At 40.0% G+C, this 21,824-nt stretch overlaps 1 protein-coding gene and 1 long non-coding RNA gene across 3 annotated transcripts in view; one reads left to right on the forward strand and one right to left on the reverse strand.

The window, feature by feature from the left end:
• The window catches only part of LOC307209719, a 64,790-nt gene that overhangs the window by 40,521 nt on the left and 2,445 nt on the right, over positions 1–21,824 (forward strand). For both annotated transcript variants that reach the window (XR_013835714.1, XR_013835715.1), the window contains one exon: positions 18,949–19,062. This is a non-coding gene — a long non-coding RNA (uncharacterized lncRNA). The remainder of the gene's footprint in view (positions 1–18,948; positions 19,063–21,824) is intronic.
• NUP210 (nucleoporin 210) overlaps positions 1–21,824 on the reverse strand; it is a 92,225-nt gene that overhangs the window by 27,738 nt on the left and 42,663 nt on the right. Inside the window, exons 13-26 of the mRNA XM_079964960.1 lie at positions 18,846–19,044; positions 17,929–18,074; positions 16,762–16,983; positions 14,848–15,021; positions 14,345–14,537; positions 13,941–14,047; positions 12,719–12,823; positions 12,531–12,632; positions 10,794–10,922; positions 9,335–9,462; positions 8,146–8,281; positions 7,007–7,069; positions 6,302–6,481; positions 14–94 (exon numbers count right to left, since the gene is read on the reverse strand). Of these exons, the coding sequence (XP_079821086.1) occupies positions 14–94; positions 6,302–6,481; positions 7,007–7,069; positions 8,146–8,281; positions 9,335–9,462; positions 10,794–10,922; positions 12,531–12,632; positions 12,719–12,823; positions 13,941–14,047; positions 14,345–14,537; positions 14,848–15,021; positions 16,762–16,983; positions 17,929–18,074; positions 18,846–19,044 (1,965 nt within the window). The remainder of the gene's footprint in view (positions 1–13; positions 95–6,301; positions 6,482–7,006; positions 7,070–8,145; positions 8,282–9,334; positions 9,463–10,793; positions 10,923–12,530; positions 12,633–12,718; positions 12,824–13,940; positions 14,048–14,344; positions 14,538–14,847; positions 15,022–16,761; positions 16,984–17,928; positions 18,075–18,845; positions 19,045–21,824) is intronic.

A 21,824-nucleotide genomic window follows, 5' to 3' on the forward strand; every position in this document is an offset into this window, starting at 1 on the left:
ACATTCAACTCACCTGAGTGCCAGTTTTCATTCGTGTAATGGGTGCATGAATTCTAACAGCTTCAAGCTGAATTACCTCAACTTCCACTTTATCCTAAAAGGAAAGACACAAAGTCCAATATTAATTTAATTAATTGTGCTTTAAAGGTGGATTTTCATTTCACTTCCGTATCTTTTGAATGAATTGCTCCACTTGGAAGAGATAAGTGCAGAAACCACTAGGAAACCTGGCTGTCTTCATTTATTCACATTCTAGGCTGCTTTATCCCTAGATCTCAAAACCAAGAACAACAAACCATCCAGCATAATAATAAAAAAAAGAATAAAATGTTTATTAATTTTTTTATGCCCATTAACAGTTTAACCCTGACTAACATGGGCTAGTCAAGAATGGAAAAGTATTTCAGTGGTTCTGAGAACATTTTAAATTCAGGCTTTGGTGAGTCTTAAGGTGAAAGGAGTTGCCTAAAGGAGTGGGGTGGAGAGTCATTAAGAGGGTACACCAACAGAATATTCCATGAGGGTAAAGCTAGCTGACTGGGTGGCTTTTAGGGAAAAGGCAGTTCTCCCAAACCTGCAACTTTGACTTGTTCTGAACAAATAACACTAAACTCAAATGCTAAAAATTGCAGAGGTTATTAGATGACTTAGCTACATAATTTTTTTTATGCTGGCACATAATATTGTGCACAAAGAAAACACGCACAAAAGTGCAAGCCTGAACCAGATGATTCACAACAAGCACAGGAGAGCTGGAAGAGAGATCTGCAATGGTGAAGGCAAACTGAAATCAAATCTGATATAGGGAGCAGCAGCAAAAAGAAGTGAAAGTAGCAATTGGCCTTCATCCACAATGGGGAGCTCACATTCCCATCCTGTGGTCACTGATATGTACAGAGAAAGGGCTAACACTCCCCTTTTTTGCCTCCCTTCCCCCAATTAACAGTCAACATTCTATGGTCTGTGAGTATGCTCATTCCTCATTGCGAAGTTTCTTAGAAGTTTCTGCGTCCTCCTCCCCTTCCCCACCCTCTGGGGCAGCTGTGAGGGGGCTACTTTTGCATGGGATAGGGCCTGTTCATTGGCTCCACCCCAGATGTAGAATGCTCTTCATCCTGAGAATTGGCTGGCACCAACATTGCTCAGTTTCTGGCACCAGTTGAAAACCCATCTCTTCTGCTAGGCCTTTGATGAGGATTCACATACTGAGCCTATTAAAGAGAGTAGGTTAACTCAAGTGGAAGTTTATGTGCTTTTAATGTTTTATTGTTTTTTTTTAAATTTCATATTTATTAAGATTTTTGAATACAAGTGCATAAATAAAAATTACTTATATCATAACATAATTTCGTCTCTTCTTTGGACTCCCTCACATCTCCTGCTCCCACTTACATCATTGCAAAAGGTTTTTTCCAAGCAAATTACCCACTTGTTTGCAATATTTGTCACCGCTCATTTAGATAAAATCTAACAATTCTCCAAAATAAATTTATATTTTCCTTATTTCTCACTTATCATCGAAATCAAATCTAATTCAATGGTAGGCAATTATTTATGATCTAGCATCCTTCTTAACATTCAGCCAAATTACAGTATTTCTGCAAGTTTTATTGAAGGATTTCATTGAGTGCATTTGTTTATTGACTGTGACTCACACCCGGACATCATTTGTGATGAAGGAGGGGATATTTCCCCCCCCCAATACATAAATAAAATATTGGAAGCATTCAATTAACCATAGTATAGTGTTTTGCCCAAAGCCTAAATTGTAGTTAATCTTAACTATGGTTTGTTGAAACTTTCATAACCCAGTGGTTGAAGCTGGTTTGTTTTAAACAAAGCATATTTTATGTTAACTACAGTTTGTCATGTTCAGATGACAAAAAGCGGCAGTTAATAAAAAATAGAAGGGGAATCTTCCAAACCCCTCCTTGCAGTTGTGCCAGGCGAAGAGAGAGGAGGGATATATAACCCAAAAGCTTCCACAGACTCATTGCCATGAAGATAAATCATGGTTTATTGTGATGTAGGAATGCAATAAATAAGGTACTCAAGGCAACCCACAGCATGATCAATAAAACAAAAAGAGAATACAAAAATACATAGAATTAGTATATGTGGGAAACAGTAAGTAGATAATAACATCAAATAAAAGCAAGGAATCCGGAAAACATCAACAGACAAAACATTCAACTGACCAAAAGCCTGACAAAATCCCTATATCCACTAACAGGTTTAGGCAGGCAGAGGCTTGAAGTATATAATCCACACTTCTATTTTGTTTGGAAATGTGATGTCTCAATTTAAAAATAAAACCTGCCAGATCCTGAACTGGCCACTGGAAGAAAGGAAGGAGGTCTAAGTTTTTAATAAACATCTACTTTCATATAATTATGATTAAATAGAATATCAGATAATCTTGCTGTGAATTGTATCATTATTTTTAAAAGCTTTTCTTCCCCACCGAGTTAAAAAAACAGTAAACAAAGTCTCGGAAAAACTTAAGTTTAACTGAGGTATGCCTATGCTGACAGAAGAGATGAAACTACAGATGTGATATATAAATCAGGACACCATAAAAACTCAATGACAGATCAAAGTCAGCTTATTATGAAGTGCTTGTCCATAAATGACACATCAGAATCCAGGAAAGGAAAGTAATACATCAACAGAACAGGATTCAGGTTCTTTGTTATAAAAGGACATTTTAAGGCTGGATATCAGGTTCAGGTCCACAGGCTTATACAATAATTTAATTATTGCTCACCATAAAGTAAAACCAAGCAGCATTTATGAGACAAAAAGATGGGCAGGCAAAGAGATTGAAGAGGGATTCGTAATTGGAAGTAACATAACATTTATGTCAAGTTTCGGACTTGGATAAAATCCTAGAACAGCCACGGATTCACTGGATGACCTTCTTAAAATTCCCCTCATTCAATCTCTTTCCTTCATCCAGCTGATGGGAATATATATCTTGCATATCAGAATACATATCAGAATACAGGGTTATTCTTGAGATGAATGAAATAAGGCCTGTAAAACCATATGCATATCATTTATAGTCCTTACTCACAGACTTTAAAAATCTCCATTAATGTATCTAGGCTAAGAAGTAGTGAATGGTACAGATGAAAACGGACATGAACAAAAGTACACCCCTTCAGAAAAGAAAGGAGTAAATGAGTTAAAACTGATGTTTTAAATTTTTGAAGATTAATTTCTCTTTTAAATTTTGTATATTGTATATTTTATCACTGCAAGCAGCTTCTAGACCTAGATGGCAGAAAGCAGTAAATAATTTACAAAAAATAAATACAAGACAAAAATTAGCACTTTATGTAAGTGATATTTAATCACAAGAACTCTCACTGAGGTATGCATTATTATATTTCTTTTGCTGCTCCCCCTTCTTTACGCTCTGTGTGATATTTTACTTCAATATGTCTCAGCCATCAGTTCCATTTGCTCTAGGCTACTGGTCTTCAGTTGGTGAGTTGGGACCCGCTAGTCCCATCATACAAATATGTAGTTAAAGATTAAGAAATGGGTCCCTAAATGCCTGTTAGGGTTAAAAATGGGTTCTGGATTTGAAAAGGTTGAAGATACCTGTCCCAAGGAATGTGGTGTGGGTATAGAGGTCTGGACTTTCCCCTACTTGTTTTTGAGCTATCTTCCATGAAGAGGGTGCTTTTTGATTTTGATGCTGCCACTGAGCTGGCCAGGATCTTATCTTCATTTGCCAGCTAGCTGCTGCAGCATATACTTGGAACAAGCTTTAGGTCTGAAGCCTACATTGTTGGAAGTGCTCCTCCACTGTTGCCTGTCATGTACCGTATTTTTCACACCATTGGACACACTTTCCCCCCCTTAAAAAGTAAGGGGAAATGTCTGTGCGTCTTATGGAGCGAAGCCAGCAAGAGCCACTGCTGCTGACAAGCTCTGCGCAGCTCTCTCTTTAAAGCAAGAGCTGCATAGAGTGTGTCTGCGGCTCTGGCTGGGTTTACAGGGAGGCGGGAGGAGGGACTGCCGTCTGTCCCTCCTTCTGGCTCACTGTAAACCCAGCAAGAGCCGCGGCTGCTGAGCTGAGCCGGGGAGGAGGGAGGGAAGGGGATTCCGTTGGTCCCTCCCTCCTCCGTGGCTCGCTTTGAAGCAGCAAAGTGGGAGGGAAGCCGCTTACCCCCGTGTAAGCAGCTCCTCTCCCACTTTCCTGCTTCAAAGCAGAGGGAATCCCCTCCGTGGCTTGCTTTGAAGCAGGGTTCAGGGGTTCAGTGGGGAAAGAGGCAGTGGCGTAGCGTGGGTTGTCAGCACCCAGGGCAAGGCAAGTAATTTGCGCCCCCTAACCCGTGGATTTGCGCCCCCTAACCCGTGGATTTTTGCCCCCTAACCCTAACCCCCAGATGTTGCGCCCGGTGCGGCAGGCCCCCCTGCACCCCCCACGCTACGCCACTGGAAAGAGGGCAGGAAATAGATGCTGGGCAGGAAGACTTTGACCACTGGAAAGTCCACCTCAGCCTCCCCAGATTTCCACTGAGACAGCCAGGCATGGCCATAAGAGCTGGAAACTTGCATGGGCTATTTATTTAAAGACGAAAACATGCATTCATGTGAAAGAAACCCTCCCAGGTTCCTGGACACAACCCACACTTGATATTCACACAAGGTTACATGGATGGCATTGGCAACTGGAGGAGCAGCATGGTTAAAGAGCAAGTCCTAGTTTCAAGCTTAAGATCAGCTCTTTCGTGGTGGCCTCAAACAACCCTTTGGCTGCAAGGGGAATCCCTCCCTCAATTCAGGAGGCTACAGTCTACACATGCTGTGGCTGCCTGCCCTTTTCCCTGAGCTGTAAAAACACCTTCAAGAGGGTGATGGGAGGTGACACAGTCATCTTCCAGATGTGCAAAGAACCACCCTCGCCACACTAAACATGACAGCAAGCCTCACACCCAGATCTGAAGCATTAATGGGAACATAGGAAGCTGCCTTATAAGGAATCGGATCCACTACTCCATCTAGCTTAGTAATGTCAACACTGACTGGTAGCAGTTTGCCAGAGTTTCAGGCCTGGAGAGGCTGGGGATTGAACGTGTCGTGTTCTGCATGCAAAGCCACTGAGGTTACAGCTGTTCCCTTTAAAAACAAACTAAGATTGTAGTCCCCATGGTTCTGAAGAAAGGGCTAATTTAAACAGGAACAGAGGGACCTTCCCTGTCCCACGTCAGGACCCCTGAGCCCATTTAGCTCAGTTTTGTCTTCACTGATGGGCAGAGGCTCACCTGGGTTTCAGGAGACACACCTTCAGTCCTACCTGGAGAAGCTTTCAAGGACTGAACTTGGGATCTTCTCCATGCTCTCCCTATTGAGCTATGATGGCTCCCTCTCTTCTCCTGACCTCCTCCTATGCAGGAGGCCTATCTCGGCTTGTCAGTATAATGTATATATGTCAAGGGCTTTGAGATGCATATAAAATCAGGCTCAGCATTATTAACTGGACTTAGATAAGCCATGGTTCCCCTTCCTTCCCTCCTCTGAGGCTCGCTTTAAAGCAGCAAAGCGGACAGGAGCCACCCGCTTTGCTGCTTTAAATAGTTTAGTACAACATTTGATTCAGAATATTTTTTTTCATGTTTTCCTCCTCTAAAAACTAGGTGTGCCTTATGGTCAGGTGCACCCTATGGAGCAAAAAATATGGTAATAACTTTTGAGGGAAAGATTAACTTTGCCAGCATCTGCACTTAGGGAACTTTCCTTCAAAATGGGGGTAATGTTCTAAGGTTTTTGAACTGGAAAGCTGGTAGTGCAGAACGATGGCCATATTGAATTGGGCTTGCTTCAACGAATTTGAACTGCAGCTGTCTTGATTCAAAGTTCAGTAACCATCACTATGTACAAGCCAAGACAGTCTGCTTCCTGACAGGAAGTCTCCTCTGCTTTGCCAAGAATAACATGTTTCTTATTTGCATCTTGGGCACTTTTCCTTCACTGGTTTCATTTGAGAATCCATTTATAGCTTTTAATGGAACTGTTTATCAGCCTCTGCCTTTGTATAAAAGAATAAAAAAGGAACAGATAATTGTTCCAAACAGCTATGTCAAGTAGGACCTTTTGGTGAACTACAATGATTCTGAGCTCACTTGACATATTCACAATGTAAAAAATATGTCTAGACCACAGTCTATTATATGTGTAAATGTACTCAACGTGGAATTATAAGCCTCGGTTATAGAATAAAATGCAGAATAAATAAGATAAAAAATCTAGCTCAAGGTTACAATATATGCATATCTCTAAACGTTACCTGGGATACAACCACAACTTTACCAGTGTCTGCATTAACAGCTTGAACCATCCCTGTTATAGTAATGTTGCCCAATGACACTCCTGTTACAAGGCCACTGCTGTTGACGGAGGCAATATGGGCATTGCTGGTGGATAATATTATGTTGGACTGCGGCTGTGGTCCTCCCTCAGAGGTAATCTGTGTTTGTTGAAAAAACAAAATTAATTACTAACAGTAATTACATACAATAGGGCTCAGATCCTTGAAGATTCAAGGAACCTTGCAAAAGTGGAACAAAAACTTAAGTCATAACCAAAACATGTTTTTTTGTTTTGTTTTTTTAAAATCCCTTACAAGGATGATTCGAAAGTCACTAAATGCTTGCCAGGTGAAAGGGAAAAAACGTATTGGATTGTATCTTAAGATCAGAATTTGTTTCATCTGAAAATAATGCAGCCTGCGACTTGTGAAGAGATTATTAGGAGGACCTCATTTTAGTTCTAATTTACTGCAGAGGTCTTTTCAAGAGGTTGATCTCCACTGACTACAGTTCATGGCAGGATAGAGCAGTCTTGCCCAATCTGGTGACCTCCAGATTCTTTCTATTATCACTCTCAGCAGCCCCACCAGTATGGCCAATGGTCTGGGATGATGAGACCTATAGATGGCTTACTAAGAAACCATTGTTCATCATTCAGTGCAATAATCTTAAAAATAACTCACCTGAATCACTGCACCTATGAGCAATGTGACTTTTCTTGGCATCAGTCTAAAAGGAGGAAAGACCTAGAAGTGAAAGGGCAAGCATTAATAAAGGCCCACTTTTCAAGGATTATGTATCTCAGTGTTTGTAGTTCTTCTGTTTGTCCAAATCCCCCTCTTGTCCTCCTTTTCTTTCATGTGTTTTCTCCTCCTTCTATAATCTATATCAATAACAGCTACTATGTCTGGAAAATACAGTGATGACTATACAAGCAACACCTCCCACTATGCCTTACCATCCATATGGACATTTGGTTTATTCTCCTAATTATGCCTCTTTTACTCTTCCCTGTGGTGAGAAATGAGATGGTGCTGAGGGCCTCCTCTTCTCTGATACAGGTCATTTCAAATCTCCTTCCTTCACCCTTACCTTACATTTTCCATTTCTGAAATGCCATTTAGTAGTTTTTAGACACTTATCGTGGCTCTGGCCCATGAGATCTACAGCCCGGCATCCCCTCTTCTTCTTCTTTTTAATTGTTCGGCTGACCTTACCTTCAAATTCCAGTTTGTTATAATTTTCATGAGTCAGTATTTTCATTGAAGGTCCCATAAAATTCTGTGCTTGTTTCATGAGCTTTTACCTTCATCACATATTCCTGTGATTTATGCTATCCTTCCCTATTATTACTATTCCTCCCCTCCCCCAATCAAGTCCCATCTAGCCTTCATTTTGGGGCCTTTCTGTATCTACACATACATACACACACAACAATATAGCAGAGATGGGTAACCAGTAGCCCTTCAGATGTTCCTGAACCACAATTCCAATTGTCCCTTGTTATCAGCCATGCTGGTTGGCGCTAATGGGAATCATGGTTCAGCAACATCTGGAGCACCACTGGTTAGCCACTATCATTGCACAGGGAACTATTTATTGGCTTTGGAAAGCTAAATACATGGAAGGAATTACCATGCTTTTATTCTTGCTTAATGATACCAATACTTTATTATTATTATTATTATTATTATTATTATTATTATTAATTTATTTATTTCAGGCGTCTTATTCATATCAAAGGAGTAGTTCTTTGAGAAACCAAGCAGCCTCATATTAAGGAAACCAGAAAGCATTATCTGTTAAGAGTTAAAAGGTTTACTTCAATCTGCTGTGGAACTGAATTGATCCTCTCTCCATATCTGTCAGTGGCAAACGCTGTAAGACTGGTTTGACCTATGGCCAGTCCATGAACTAGAAAAGCAGCAGTGTATTCATCAGAAGCTTCACTGAGAGGCCTGAAATGTAAGAAAATACATTAATTGGACAAACCACATACAAAGCAATGAAGACAATATTCAGCACCGGGGTCTAGAATTGCATCTTTCTATGTTGCTAATGATGAAGTCCTAAGTAGAACAATATACAAGAGCGGCAAGTTAAAAACAAAATGGCACAGATGCTGACTGAATCTTAAGTAGCTTTTGTCAAGGATGAGGCGCTGACATCCTAGTAAGTAGCACTGCCAATACCAATGTGCTCAACAGGCACGGAAAATATCTATTTGGAACAGCATCAATATATAAAGGCCCTTGAGTGGAAGGGAATGAGAAACCGAAGGCCTCTGGGTTGGTCCGAGTCCTTACAGTCTTTCAATCTGGCTTGTGGCCTCTATTCCATCTGCTCTGTCCCTCTGCTCAGCTCTGCCACCTTTTGTGGCAGCTGTGCAATCCTCCCATCTGCCACAACCTCCTTCACTTCACCACAGCAATACAGCTGCTGCCATGAGGAGACAACAGTCAGAGAGACACATGTGTGAGATTGGCAGCCCAGCTACGGAACACTAGGGCTAGAAGAGAATACACTGTGTTCTCCTTGCCATTTCCCCAACTGCCAAAATGAGACTTTTCAGAGGAACCAAGTAAGTCCGGTCTGTGGAAGTGCAAGACAGCGCTTCCTCAGCAGTGGCACTTCAGTTTTGGAGCTCCCTTCCAAACATGGCCCATCTTGCTCCCACTCTGAATAGTTTCTGCTGGTAAATAAAGATGCTGATACTTTTTATAGTGCTCCTTAACATGGGCACAGATAGGCTTTCTCCACAGAGTGCTCTTCCATTTTGTGAGTTGCTCATTTTAGCAGTTTGCAAGTCATCTTGAACATTTTGTTACAGAAAAGCAAGATTATGAACAAATAAATAATAACTAATAATAATTTTTCACATCCATCATAATATATTTCTATTTGTCCCTTCTGTGAATGCATACTCTCAGTACAGCCTCCCTGCAAATACCTTGCAGTATTACTTTTGTTCCTTTCGCCTGTAAGAGAACACAAATTAAAATAGCACTTACTTTAATGAGATAATTGGAGATGCTGCCTTTAGATTTAAGTCCATGAAGGTGAAGTATTTAGCTGGAAAGTATTTCTTGGAAGCATCCAGCACTCTGACGTAAGCGGTAACTTTTTTGCCAATCTCTACCTGCAATGCATTTGTTTACAGATGTTCACATTTTCTCTGAAGCAATTCTCCCAGATTGTCAACACCTTTATGATTAATACTGATAAGTTGCTAAGCTACCAGTGCTGGATCAGGCTACTGCAAGGTAGCAAAAGAAGGGAAGTCATTCTCTTTATTCTTCAGAAGTGATAGTCTGTTCAGACTTGGAATAGCCACCCTTGCCTACTATTATTATTGTGATATTTGTAGGGGCCAGAGATTACTTTTTGGGTGGTGGTCGGGGGCGGAGAACACAGCACATTATAGTGTTAAAACGCTTGGCATACATTGATCTCGTTCAGAGGTAATGCTATGTTATTGCATCACATTTAAATGAGATGTTTATCTCAGTAACTTTAGGTAGATCAGTATTATTATCCTCATATTGCAGGGCAGGCTGAGAAATAGTGACTTGTCGAAGGCCACCTAGTGAGTTCTCACTTCAGTATCTTTGGCAGTATGTTTTACTAGCTCTCTATTACTCTGTTTCAGGACTCCTTAGGGTCTGTGGGCAGCTTAGATACAATATCCTAATTAAGCCCACAAGTCACCACTTGTAATGAATGAATGAGCCCCCCAAAGCCCACTTGAGTAGAATGTCTTATAGCCAACAATGTAAGTTCTGTTAACATGTTAGATGCATGTAAAGGAAAATACCGTGTTGACTTCTGAGTGGTAGAGCTGGCCCAGTCATTAGGCAGGGTGAGGCTGCTGCTCAGGTGGCAAACGCTCCCCAGACAACACAGCTGCCGATGTCTTGCCACCTTTGTTCAGTGGTGAAGCGCCACTGCCACTGGTGCCGATTTTGGACACGATTGCATCGATTTTGGGCAATATCTTGCCTAAAACCACACCCCCAAATTGGCATGATTTTGCCTGAAATCAGCGCTGATGGCACTGCTGTTTTGCCACCAGCAGATGTGGCAGCATGCATGGTGGCGGCAGAGCAGGCAGCGGTGGCAAGAGAAGGTTGTCGTAGGTGGCAATGGCAGTCAGGCAAGGCAAGGCAGCACTTCCCATTTTGTCTCCTGCTACTCCTGCTGAGTGGGCTGGCAGATTTGGTTCCCATACTGAGTTGTGATTGTCTGTAAGGAAACCTTGATGCACAAGCTTCTGCTTGCAGGTAAGTGTGCTGTGGGATCAAGATACCTAGGTGTGCAGGTGTATGATCACCCAGAGCACCTACTTTTTTTTTTTTTAACCACTGCACGTGGTTCTTCAAAGGAAGCCAACAAAGTTGGGGGCAGGGCTAAAAGTGCAACCAACTTGCTATTCCCCTGTACATGAGTAATCACATAGAAATGAATACTAACCTTGTCAACAACTCCAACAGATACTACTTGTATATCAGACACATGCACTTCCACTTTGGCAAGAGTAGTAGAAGCAAGGCACAAATCATGAATCATTATAGACAGTGACCCTGGATGTAAAGGATATACCTAAAATACCAGAAAGGGTGGGAGGGGAGAACATACAAAATGCAATTCTTAATGGTTCTGAATTTTCTTAGAGCAATCAACAAATGGAACACTGCTATCCTGGATAAAAGAGAAATGCACCAATATTTTAAAAGGCATTTTTCCTCTAAAGGAGAATCTACCCCTTTCAAGTAAAGCTGTAAAATATATTTAAGCTTTCTCCTGTCACTGAGTTAGTGCAAAGGGCCTGTAGGTAGCAATTGCATTAACAGACCCTAATGCAGAGCGTAACCTCTAGACCTGTATTCTCCCCACCGGCATCAGTAACACAAAAACAAAACACAAATCATGAAGAGAAAGGAAGAGGTCTTTTTAAAAAGACCTTAAAAAAGAAAATACAGACAAAATTTGAGAAAAGCAAGATATATCATGCTAAAGTGCAACACTTTCTGGAATGGCTGAGCCTAGTTTCACTACTACAAAAGGCATCAGATGAAATATGCATAAATCTGATTTGCTGATGCGTTTATTTATGTAATTGACAGGTTGTAGCCAAGCAAGTCCTACTCAAGAGTAGACCCACTGAAATCAACAAGCCTGAAATAGCACTAATTACAACCAATTTTTTTTATTGCCTCCCCAAGTGGCTCACATCAACACAGAAATGAGAGGAAGGTCCCACCCTCAACTTGGTAAGTAAAACAACAAGACACACAAGGAAAGGGGAGTGGTGGGAAATAGCAGAGGAAGGAAATCAGTTTGAAAAGGCCAACAAGAAGTGGCGACTTGTAGACAGGCATTTACCATCAGTTTGGGCTAGGCTAATCTTGCTGGTACAGTAACTGATCCAACTAATCTCTGAATTAGAAATTATTGTATTAATCCAAGTTTTAAGATGTTTTGTTAAAGTAATTCTTTATACTATTATGGCTACAGAATGCTTGTATTTCTACATTTAGAAAGAGATGTTTTATCTACACATTTGCCCAGCAAATGACAAAATAAGTCATATACAGAAGGGTTTTTTGTTTTGCTGAATTTAATGACACAGTCTAAATTAGCCAGGGAATAATTTATCCAGGACTCAGAGGAGAGTCAGTCAAGAGTCTTGGTAGGCCCTAGTCACTACAGGGTAAAATGGAAAAGTTCTCTGATTTCCCAGAACTTCATAGTGGTCAGCCAGCTTTATTATTTATTGAAGTATTTACAACCTGCACTTTCATAAAAGTATATATCAAGGCAGTATGCAGCATACAATATACTAAGATCCAAGGTTTTGATTTACCATGTTCCTGGGCTCTAGTCCACTTGATTGTAAGAAAAAACCTCAAAATGGTTTACAGTATGCAGCCCTGGACACCAGGAATATATCTCGCAGAAGCCCACTAAGATTAAATACAGGGCCTTGTTTAACTCCTATTCATTCCAAATAGATTTGTTTGGGATATGTTCCTAGGAGGCTGTACCCATGATTTCCCTAACATGCAGGAGTTCTCATTGGAAATTCTAAGGCTGCTTTATTGAAACTAATGAGCATGACTTCAGGCTCCCGCCACTCTACTTTAGAAAAATCATTGTGTACTAAAGAGTTTTCCCTCTAAAGTAAAAACAGTGCATTATGCCACTTACCACTGCAACACCTTGAGCTTCTTCATAAGTCACTTTTGCAATGTTGAGAGCACTGGTATTAACAAGAAAATATCCAGAGCCCTCCTTTATGAGCAGTTCAGCCTGTCAAGAAAAGTACATATTATATAATTTACATAGCTTATATTTTTGCGCAGTTCACTTAATAATGTGTAAAGGGAATGCCTTACCTTGACAGCCTGGTGATTATAGATAGTCACTTCTTTAGGACTCACTTTTACATCGTCCACGAGCATTAGCTCAACGCTGGAGGACACAGGTGTAAGAGGTTCATACTGTAAGGGATAAAGAAGGCAACCCAAAAGTGCCACATGAAACTTCTCATCTGATGTCATTTAGAAAAACACTTTGCTTTGTACTGTTTGCAATTATGCTTTATCACTGCACACCATATACTGATATTGCAGTATAGAAATGGTGGCATATACAGTATTCAATTAGTAAATGAATATGCAGAGTTTTATTATAGTTAAATAGATTGTAGAAGACTGCTTCCCAGAAGCAGGTGATGTCTGGATCTGACAGCATTGCCTATTTGGCTTTAGGTCAGCATAGTACAGGTGCAGCTGTAGAAGCATCTCATTGGCTCTGCTGCTGCACCTGCCCAGTGCCAACCTCCCATCACCTCACCCTCTTGGTTACTGGCATTCACCTCCAAGATGGGATGCCCCGTAAGAAATGCCACCCTGTTGGTCACTACTGCCTAGTAACCAGCTCATCATTCCTGTATTTCTCTATCTTGGCATAACATGCCAATGTATTTTGGTGAGCCTAGTCAAAATAAGCCTATTCTTCAGCTCATGGTTCAGTGGTGTACCTTGAAATGGCATCTAATTGTGTTTTCCACTTGAGATCTGAAGTAAAATTAGACTTCATTAATTCCTCACATTAGCTCTACATTCTCAATCAAATCTCCTAACTCCCACTCCTTCTCTTTGTGAGATGGAACTTAATACCGTATGATCTTAGAGATTACTTGGTACTATGTAGTGATGCTGACAATGGATGCTCCCTTAATCTAGAGGAGGATGATTAGGGTGCAAGCCAGACATTAGCAAAGCATGTGGGACATATGATGAGGCATTTAGAGCTGCAGCTGTAATAAGTGACTTCAATGCTCTGCATCAAGGCAGAATCGGTTATCAAATCAGGTATACAAATGCAGAACTCCATAGTATTTGATTATAGTACTAAACGAAAAAGGGGAGCAATGGCACTTCTTGTGCTGGAAAAATGTATTTAAGTGGTTCTGTCAGGCCCATAACTGTCTGCATTATGATGAATGTATTTTAAAGCCACTAAAATGCTATATAAATGCACTAAAAAAACCTGGCTATAGCAAATATACCTCATTAGGGCAGAGTAGGTAAAGCTGGAATAAAACTGCATTACCGGTTTATTCACTTCTGCAGCAGCAAGATGAAGATGTTGATATCCAGCCGCAGTGGCAGATATAGTCACTGCTCCAGGTTTATTGTGAACTAAAACAGTTTGCAATCCTAAGCAAAAAAGAAAGACAAAAACTGGAAAAGGAGCATTTACTACCTGGTTAAGCACCAGTATACAGAAGCATGGAGGTAACTGGCCTTCCTCCCCTCATTTCACTGTATCTTTAAAATAGACTTTTTAAAATAGCATTTTTCTCATCAAAGTGTGAACAAAAAGAAAGAATCAGACCCATTCCAAGAAGGAAAAAAACACCCTACAGAAAGCAAAGTGTTTTTATCTAGCACTAATGCCACCAAGTTCAACCAGTTTACACAAACAAATGATAACACAATGTCCTGGAGTCGTACCATGCATTTTATTCTGACCATTTCCATGATTTTTCAAAAACAGCTCCATTGGCATATCGGCTTCTATGCTGGCCAGTGAATATTTTGTTGATTCCCAGATAATATTAAGGGAACTAAAATTGTCAAATTTACGTCCCTGTTGATCATAAACCTCCATCTCCAATACTGGATTGCGATATTTCGAGACAGGGACCTGGAAGAGAAATCAACAGGAAAAATTATCCTTGGAATTGTGTAGAATTGAAAGACAGGCCATGGTGTATTGTAATGCAACGATCATATTTTTCAACTGAACAAATGTTTGAATATTTCTGTGAAAAAACAGGGGAAACTGTCGTCTCTCAAGCGTGTTGAAAGGTTGCCTACATGATTGGCCCCAGCCGTGTGCTAGCAGGAATTTAAACCTTTCAGCAGTATGTTGGGATGAGGCCTATGCCATTTCTTAAATGTCTAAAGGGTACTTAAATGCTAGTTAAAGATAGATATTTTACTATCATTCTTACCCCTTGCTTGTTCTGATGAAGAAAAGGACAGGAGAGACCTATCTCTGGTTCTGCATATATAGGTGCCAAAGTGAATCGGGAGGGGCTGGCACAGATCAGCGTCAGAACAGCAGGTTCAGCAGCTGGAAAGGGGTTAGTAACTGTGGGCTTGTTTCCAATTATTAAGGAAATTACCTGCACAAAAATGAGAAAATGAATGAAAAGAAAATATGAAAGCTGTGTTATGAAGGCATTTTGTTGTCACACAATCTAAAGCAAACTCACTTCTCTTTCTCTCTTGCTCTCTTGCTCTCTCTCTCTTGCAAGAAATATTAAGCCAACATGAGTTTATGTTCCAGTAATAACCTGCACTCCTGACAGATAAAGATGTATCATTTTGACATTTATTTTCATACACAGTTCCAGCCCATTATCAAAGCACAACTTCTCACTGATTATTGCTATTATACCAAGCTTAACACCGCAAAACAAAAATCAAGCTTTTAAGATTTTGAAACAGATGGCAGAGCTTTCTTTCTTCAAGGAAAAGGAAAGTACAAAGTAACTGGTATGTACATATACCAAAGGCTAGTTTAAGAGTTGTTAGTTTATTTCTTAATGCCCAAGGCTTTTTCATTTTCTTTCCTGACAAAAGCAATATTCTTACCCTATAAGAATATCAACTGACAGCACATTTCAAGTCATTGTAGATTATATGAACACTATGAGAACAACTTTCTAAGTGTTGCTGGTTCTATATTTTTTTCTCTCTTTGTCTTGACCTGAACATGAATATTTTTAATGAACATACCTGGCTGTACCTGATAATAGACAGTAGGTGACTTTCATCTAAATGAATATGCAAATGCAGATCCTTTTATGGGGTGCATCAAAGTCTTAAGACACTTGTGAAACTGAGCACACTCAAAGAAAGTTAATACAGTGGTACCTCGGGTTAAGTACTTTAATTCGTTCCAGAGGTCCATACTTAACCTGAAACTGTTCTTAACCTGAAGCACCACTTTAGCTAATGGGGCCTCCTGCTGCTGCCACGCTGCCACCACGTGATTTCTGTTCTCATCCTGAAGCAAAGTTCTTAACCTGAAGCAATATTTCTGGGTTAGCGGAATCTGTAGCCTGAAGCGTATGTAACCCAAGGTACCACTGTAGAGTCAAATAGTGCAAATTGAACGGCTGAGAGACTTAGGTGAGTTTGTTTTGCTCTTTCCCCCCTATTTGTACTTATGACATATTTGAAAATTGTTCAGATGTCCAATAACCCCAAGACAGTTTGCCACTTATCTTTCCTTACAGTTCTCCATTTATATCTGCAGAACCTCCGAAAATAGTTTAAGGAGGAAAAAACACCAATGACTGTTCAATGCCCTCTGGAAAAAAAAAGCAGTGGTCTTGTACTCAGCAACTGAACTCAGCTGTTGAAGCTTTTAACACATTCTGTGACATAAAAGGGTTCTGTGAAAAAGCACTTGTGATGTTAACCTAATTTTGAAATGCTTAGTTCTCAAGAGTGATATTAGATTTATCAGAATCTATATAAAGAGCAGCAACTAATTTATGCATTCAAGTTTTGTATTATACTGTATTAACTTTGGCACGCCCCAAAAAAGCTCAACAACTCTGCTCAATCCAATGGGTAGATCACTGCCGGGGGTTTTTTTATAGTGGGAGTAGATCACAGTCTCTTGGGAGCTGGACATGTCTGCTTTATGGAATGCAATTTTATGAAGCCTTATTATCTTAGCTAAAATTGTCTCTCTCAGGTCCCCCCTTTCAATCTATTTGTATGCCACTTTCCCACAAAACTGTGCCCAAAGTGTCTCACAACACATCAAGTGAACATGTATAGCCATTCAATATATATTTTTGTGGTCTCAAAGTCCAACAAAATTTATCATCTCCATCTGTCTTACTCACTTGGTCCCCCAGGGCTCTGCAAGATGCTCTAACCCAATGTTGGAAAGGATTCCTAGTTGTAGGTGGCCCTAGTAATGATAAACCGACATTGTCTGAACCTTCAGCGCTGATGTTCCTGTAGAACTTTGATGGTTCTAGGACCCATGGTCTGGGTCCCCCTTCAAATATTATATCTTTGGAGGAGCCCAAAGTTACCAGGGCAGCAGAAATGGGATCAACAGTCTAGAAGAAAAAAATAACCCTGATTAGAATTTGGTACAAAACTACAAAATACTGAAAATAATAATATAATAGCACATCATACTGTTGTCTCACATTGATCTTCATGTTTAACCTATGAGATTTATATACTCTGCTTGGAATTCTTGAAATATTGAAGCCTCCAAACTGTATCCAAAATTACTATAAAAATTAAAACAGCAACTCTAAGTATAAATAAACCTAACCTAACTAAATGCACACTTAGCTGTGAAAAATCAAATAATCTCTCATGTTGAACGACTTTCTACCAAGTTTAGGAATCTTTTATCATATGATTTAAGCATAGCTTAAAGTTGTTTTGGGGTGCTGTCTGAATATGAAATGATATTAGAAACCAATGGAATGTTGGAACAAAACCTGTATTGCCTCACTATCTTTGCTTACAAGCATAACATTTCAGAGCATAGTGCTGGTTTAATCCCACCCCCCTAAAGTTGTAGCTCATTACAAACATGGAATTTCTCCATGCGAGTGACTTTTCTGAATCTTTTTTTCCCCACTTTGTCTCCCCCACCCAAAAAATCTGCTTTTAAAACTAATGTGATACCTATTTAAGCAAGCGACAGCTAGTGCTCTGGACCACTGAGACATACTAAAAAGTTCTAGATTAATTCAATCTAGCTATTACTGCATCATTAATGAAATAGGCTTATCATCTCAAGGGTACATGTCCACAAGTGGTTGGACATTCTGTAGTTCCTGAAACCCGTAAACAGTTTATAAGGACTATTCAAGGTAGAAAGCATCAGAGATCCAAGCATACGGGAATGAAGCTATTTGATTTTGATAGAAATCCTTTGTATCCTATAAGACTTCAGCTCAAATGACTCAGTATTGCAAGTAAGTATTTACTGAAGAATCAAAAGCCACGAAGACTAAGAAAAAGGGGGGGGACTAAAGGCTTACTTTTAGTGGCAGATGGGCAGCTATTGTAATACTGGCACTGAGGTGGATATGTTCATGGGTGTAACTAACAACAAGTGCTGTATATCCTTGGGCTTCAGCTTTTACCCTGACCCCACTGCAGTAGTCAGAAGTTGGCTTTAGTCTTCCTGTTAAGGAAATCAAAGGAGAGTGAAAATGTGCAATGTGTATATTACTTGAGTAAATTTAAAATCAAATTTATTCATATTGCTTTTATAAGTAAACCACCCTGAATAATCTAAATATTTTTTCAGGGCGGTTTACAAGAACAATAACACATATAAAGTAACACAAATAGCGAAGTGAAAAGTCAGCAGATCAAAACAGTATTGCTAGCACTGTGAAAGTCTTGGGGTGAAGGGTGGGGGAAGGAAAGGTCGGTGACCATTTTGCGCAGGAGTCCCAATTTCTGCTCCAGTACACATCGACAGAGAACGTATAAGCATGACCCACCCCCACCCCTGTTCTGCCTTCTTCTGAGTCTAAAAGGACCCATGCGTTGGTGATCGCATGTCAGTTGGACAAGCCTAAAATGGGCGCCACCTTTATTATCAATCCCTATTATGTAACCAGTTGTGTTGTTGTTGTTTTTTTACCAACTTTTATTATTATTACAAATGGATGAAACACAACCAAAGTGGACTGGGAACCTGTATCCTTCCAGAGGTTGCTGACTTCCAACTCCCATCAGCCCCATCCAGCATAGCCAATGGTGAGGAATGATGGGAATTGTAACAACTGGGAAAGCAACAAGCTCTCAACCCCTGTTCTATATAACACCTCTTAGTTATTCATAAGCATTTGCTATTGATAAAAGAATCCTTAGCATGCCAGTAAGTGGATTACATATTTGTTCCTCTATCTTATAAACTGAAATGAAGTAATTCCTTTTAAGCCACCTTGAAGTGGAATGAATACACCACGGTTCTCAACCTCGACAACTAAATCAAAATGTGAACAGTCACTCAGGGTGACCATCTGACTGGTTTCTTCATTCATTAGGCCATTAATCTTCAGAGGCAGCTCCAGGATTTCACCCACACGTGCTTCAACTCGACACGGCGTGAACTCCATGCCACTAGGTTCTGTCACGTACACCTAGGAAACAATAATGAGGTAAGACACAGCAGCCAGAATGGAGATAATGAACAAAACCTGAACTGGAAAATTTGAAATGCCAAGAGGAAGTTGCTTATTTTTAGCCACTTTTAACTATCTGAAAGTTTCACTTTTAACCTCAAAAATTTCCAACTTCTAATTTGAAATGCGTGACTTGCAGACAAATAACTTTGTTATAATCAGAACAAAGCATGACACAAATACCTTGCAGAGCTCCTGAGACTCTTAGAGATCTCTCTCTCTCACACACACACCCGATTACACAGCTCACATCCATTATGCCCACACACAGTCAAAAAAGTGAGACCTAGGGAGAGGTCCAAAGGCAGACATGGGCAAAGTCCTTCAATATGGTTTGGTTTATGTATTAAGGAGGCATGGCAGTAACTGACTTCAGAAGGCAATGGAATTGCTAGGGAAGACATGACATTCTTTGTTAACTTCCTATAAATTACACTTTATTTCTTTAAGGTTCAATAATATCTGTCTAATGGACCTACACTTATCTAATTCCTCATTCAAGAATAACAGAGGCAGTAGTTCCTTCTTAGAAAATCTAAATGCAAGCAAAGAGCTCCTTAGGATCTTGATTGCACCTTTCCTTTCTCCCCTAATGCACTTGGTGCTATATCTGAGTTAAGGACTAGATTCATTTTTGTTAGAGTTGTCATGCTCTAGATTTCTGCAATTGTGGGAGTTTCACCACAATGAGCTTTAAGAACCTCTAGGTTTGATATTTTCTCAAAACTTAAAATCTGTGTATTGACCATATGGCCAAACACGACAATGTCTTTGCTAATATAACCTTTGTTGAATGCCTACTGTTCCGAAGGAGATTTAAATCTTTGGGGCTTATTCTTTAAAACATGCTGACAATGAAAGTGACCAAGCTGAATTCTTGTCATCCAAAAGGGAAATTCCCACTCATTTCAATTTCTTCATTTCATCTCTGACTCAATGCTCAGGAATTGGGCAAGAGATAGTGACAACGCTACTGGTAACAGATAAGCTGAGATCCTTTTGTGGAGATAGAAATAATAAACTGAAATGCATTTGAACATCTCATTTTAACATCATATTGTCCAAACGTGAATGTGCAGGTGTCACTCCGTAATAGTAGAATAGGAATTTAGCACCTTATAAACATTGCAGTCACTGTAAGTGTATTACTCTGATCCCCCTCACTTCTTCAAGGAGTCCTCTCTCTTCCGAAAGGGCATCCAATACCATGGCTCTCAAAATGTGTATCAGAAGCCTAGGGAATCCCAGGGAAGCATAGGACCTTGTGGCAGGTGAAGCTTTTCTCTCCAAGCCAAAACAGGTTGGCTAAATTGAATGTCCCCTGGGAGTGGACCTTTAGGGATTGGATTGTAGGGGGTGACATCACTCCTTCTTCAATATGACTTGGAAAGAAGGGAACTCGGAAAGAGATGCTACTTCTTAGATTTTATCTGTGCTTGGACTTAGGAGGTGGTCAGAGAACCTCTTCTATTCTCCTTTGTATGCCTGTGCTGCATTAATAGTCCACATGTTATTACAGCAGGCTCTGTCCATTTCAATAAACACAGCTTACAGACATGTAAATATAAACAGGACTGTGGTCAATCGCACTGAGTCAGAGTGAACGCACAGCAGGTTTGGCGCGTGCTTAGTACGCATGTGACTGTTGTGTTTATTGACAGCTCACTTCTGTCACATATTTTCTATAATATACACATGGAAATGCTATCTCAAATGTGGGGAGAAGCAGATGCTTAAATTCCAAGTTTATATTTTATTCCTTGCTATCATCAAGAAATCATCACAGATGGATAGCAACATTTCATAACAACTGCTTGATCAAAGCTTTTATTCAGTGTGTCTAACTTTTTAAGCCACCTGTCTAATGCTTCAGGTTAAATTGTGGACCATATGGCATGGTGTTAAAAATGTAATCCTCATGAAGGGTATAGACTACTTGCATAACCTGATAATCAAGGTCAGCAGGCAGATGTTTGCTTCAAACACAAGATGCAAAGCTTGAGCAGAGACAGTTAAAATGTTAAACTGAAGGCACTTGTTTCATTTAATGCTCGTTCTTGCAAGTTCAAATGAGATGAAGTGCACTCATATGGCTCTGCGCTTTGAATCATGAATCTCAAAGTAAAGGTTTAACTAAACATCTCATTTCTGAGCCTCATGTAGGCAGCTATCATTTCCTGGAAAATGACATTTTGGGGACAGCGATATTGTGTGGTACATACACACAGTGTAAGACTGCATAACAAACCTCTAACTTTAGTAGTAGGTTATCAAGCAGGATAACACTGCAACTTAATATTTAAACTGCTGTGTTTAATGTCCATTTAAATTATTTTTGAAAGGGCAGACAGACTGCTTAAAACAGATTGAAAACAAGCGGTTACATATACCATAGGCACTGCAGATGCAACTTCTAGAACAGTTCTATTGAACAAAACTTGCTTAGAAATATATTTCCTGCAACACATATTACTTTCATACCAAGAGTGACTGTCTAGTAAATGGCTTTTCGCACTGGAACACTCACTATGTTCCTGGAAAATGCACCCTAGCAAAAGGGCTTTTAGAAAACAAACATGCAATGTGAACTTGGCAGGATTCCAATAGCTCTTGATTAAAATAGCAGGCAGTGGCTCTTTAACCAGATTCCTCTCCATTAGTTGTTGCATTATAACTGGTCCAGGTGGTACCATCTATCTGACATAAGCACAGTAGTCCAAATGAAAACGTTTCTCTAT

This window comes from Podarcis cretensis, assembly GCF_951804945.1.
Source record: "Podarcis cretensis genome assembly, chromosome: 2".
Lineage (NCBI taxonomy): Eukaryota > Metazoa > Chordata > Lepidosauria > Squamata > Lacertidae > Podarcis > Podarcis cretensis.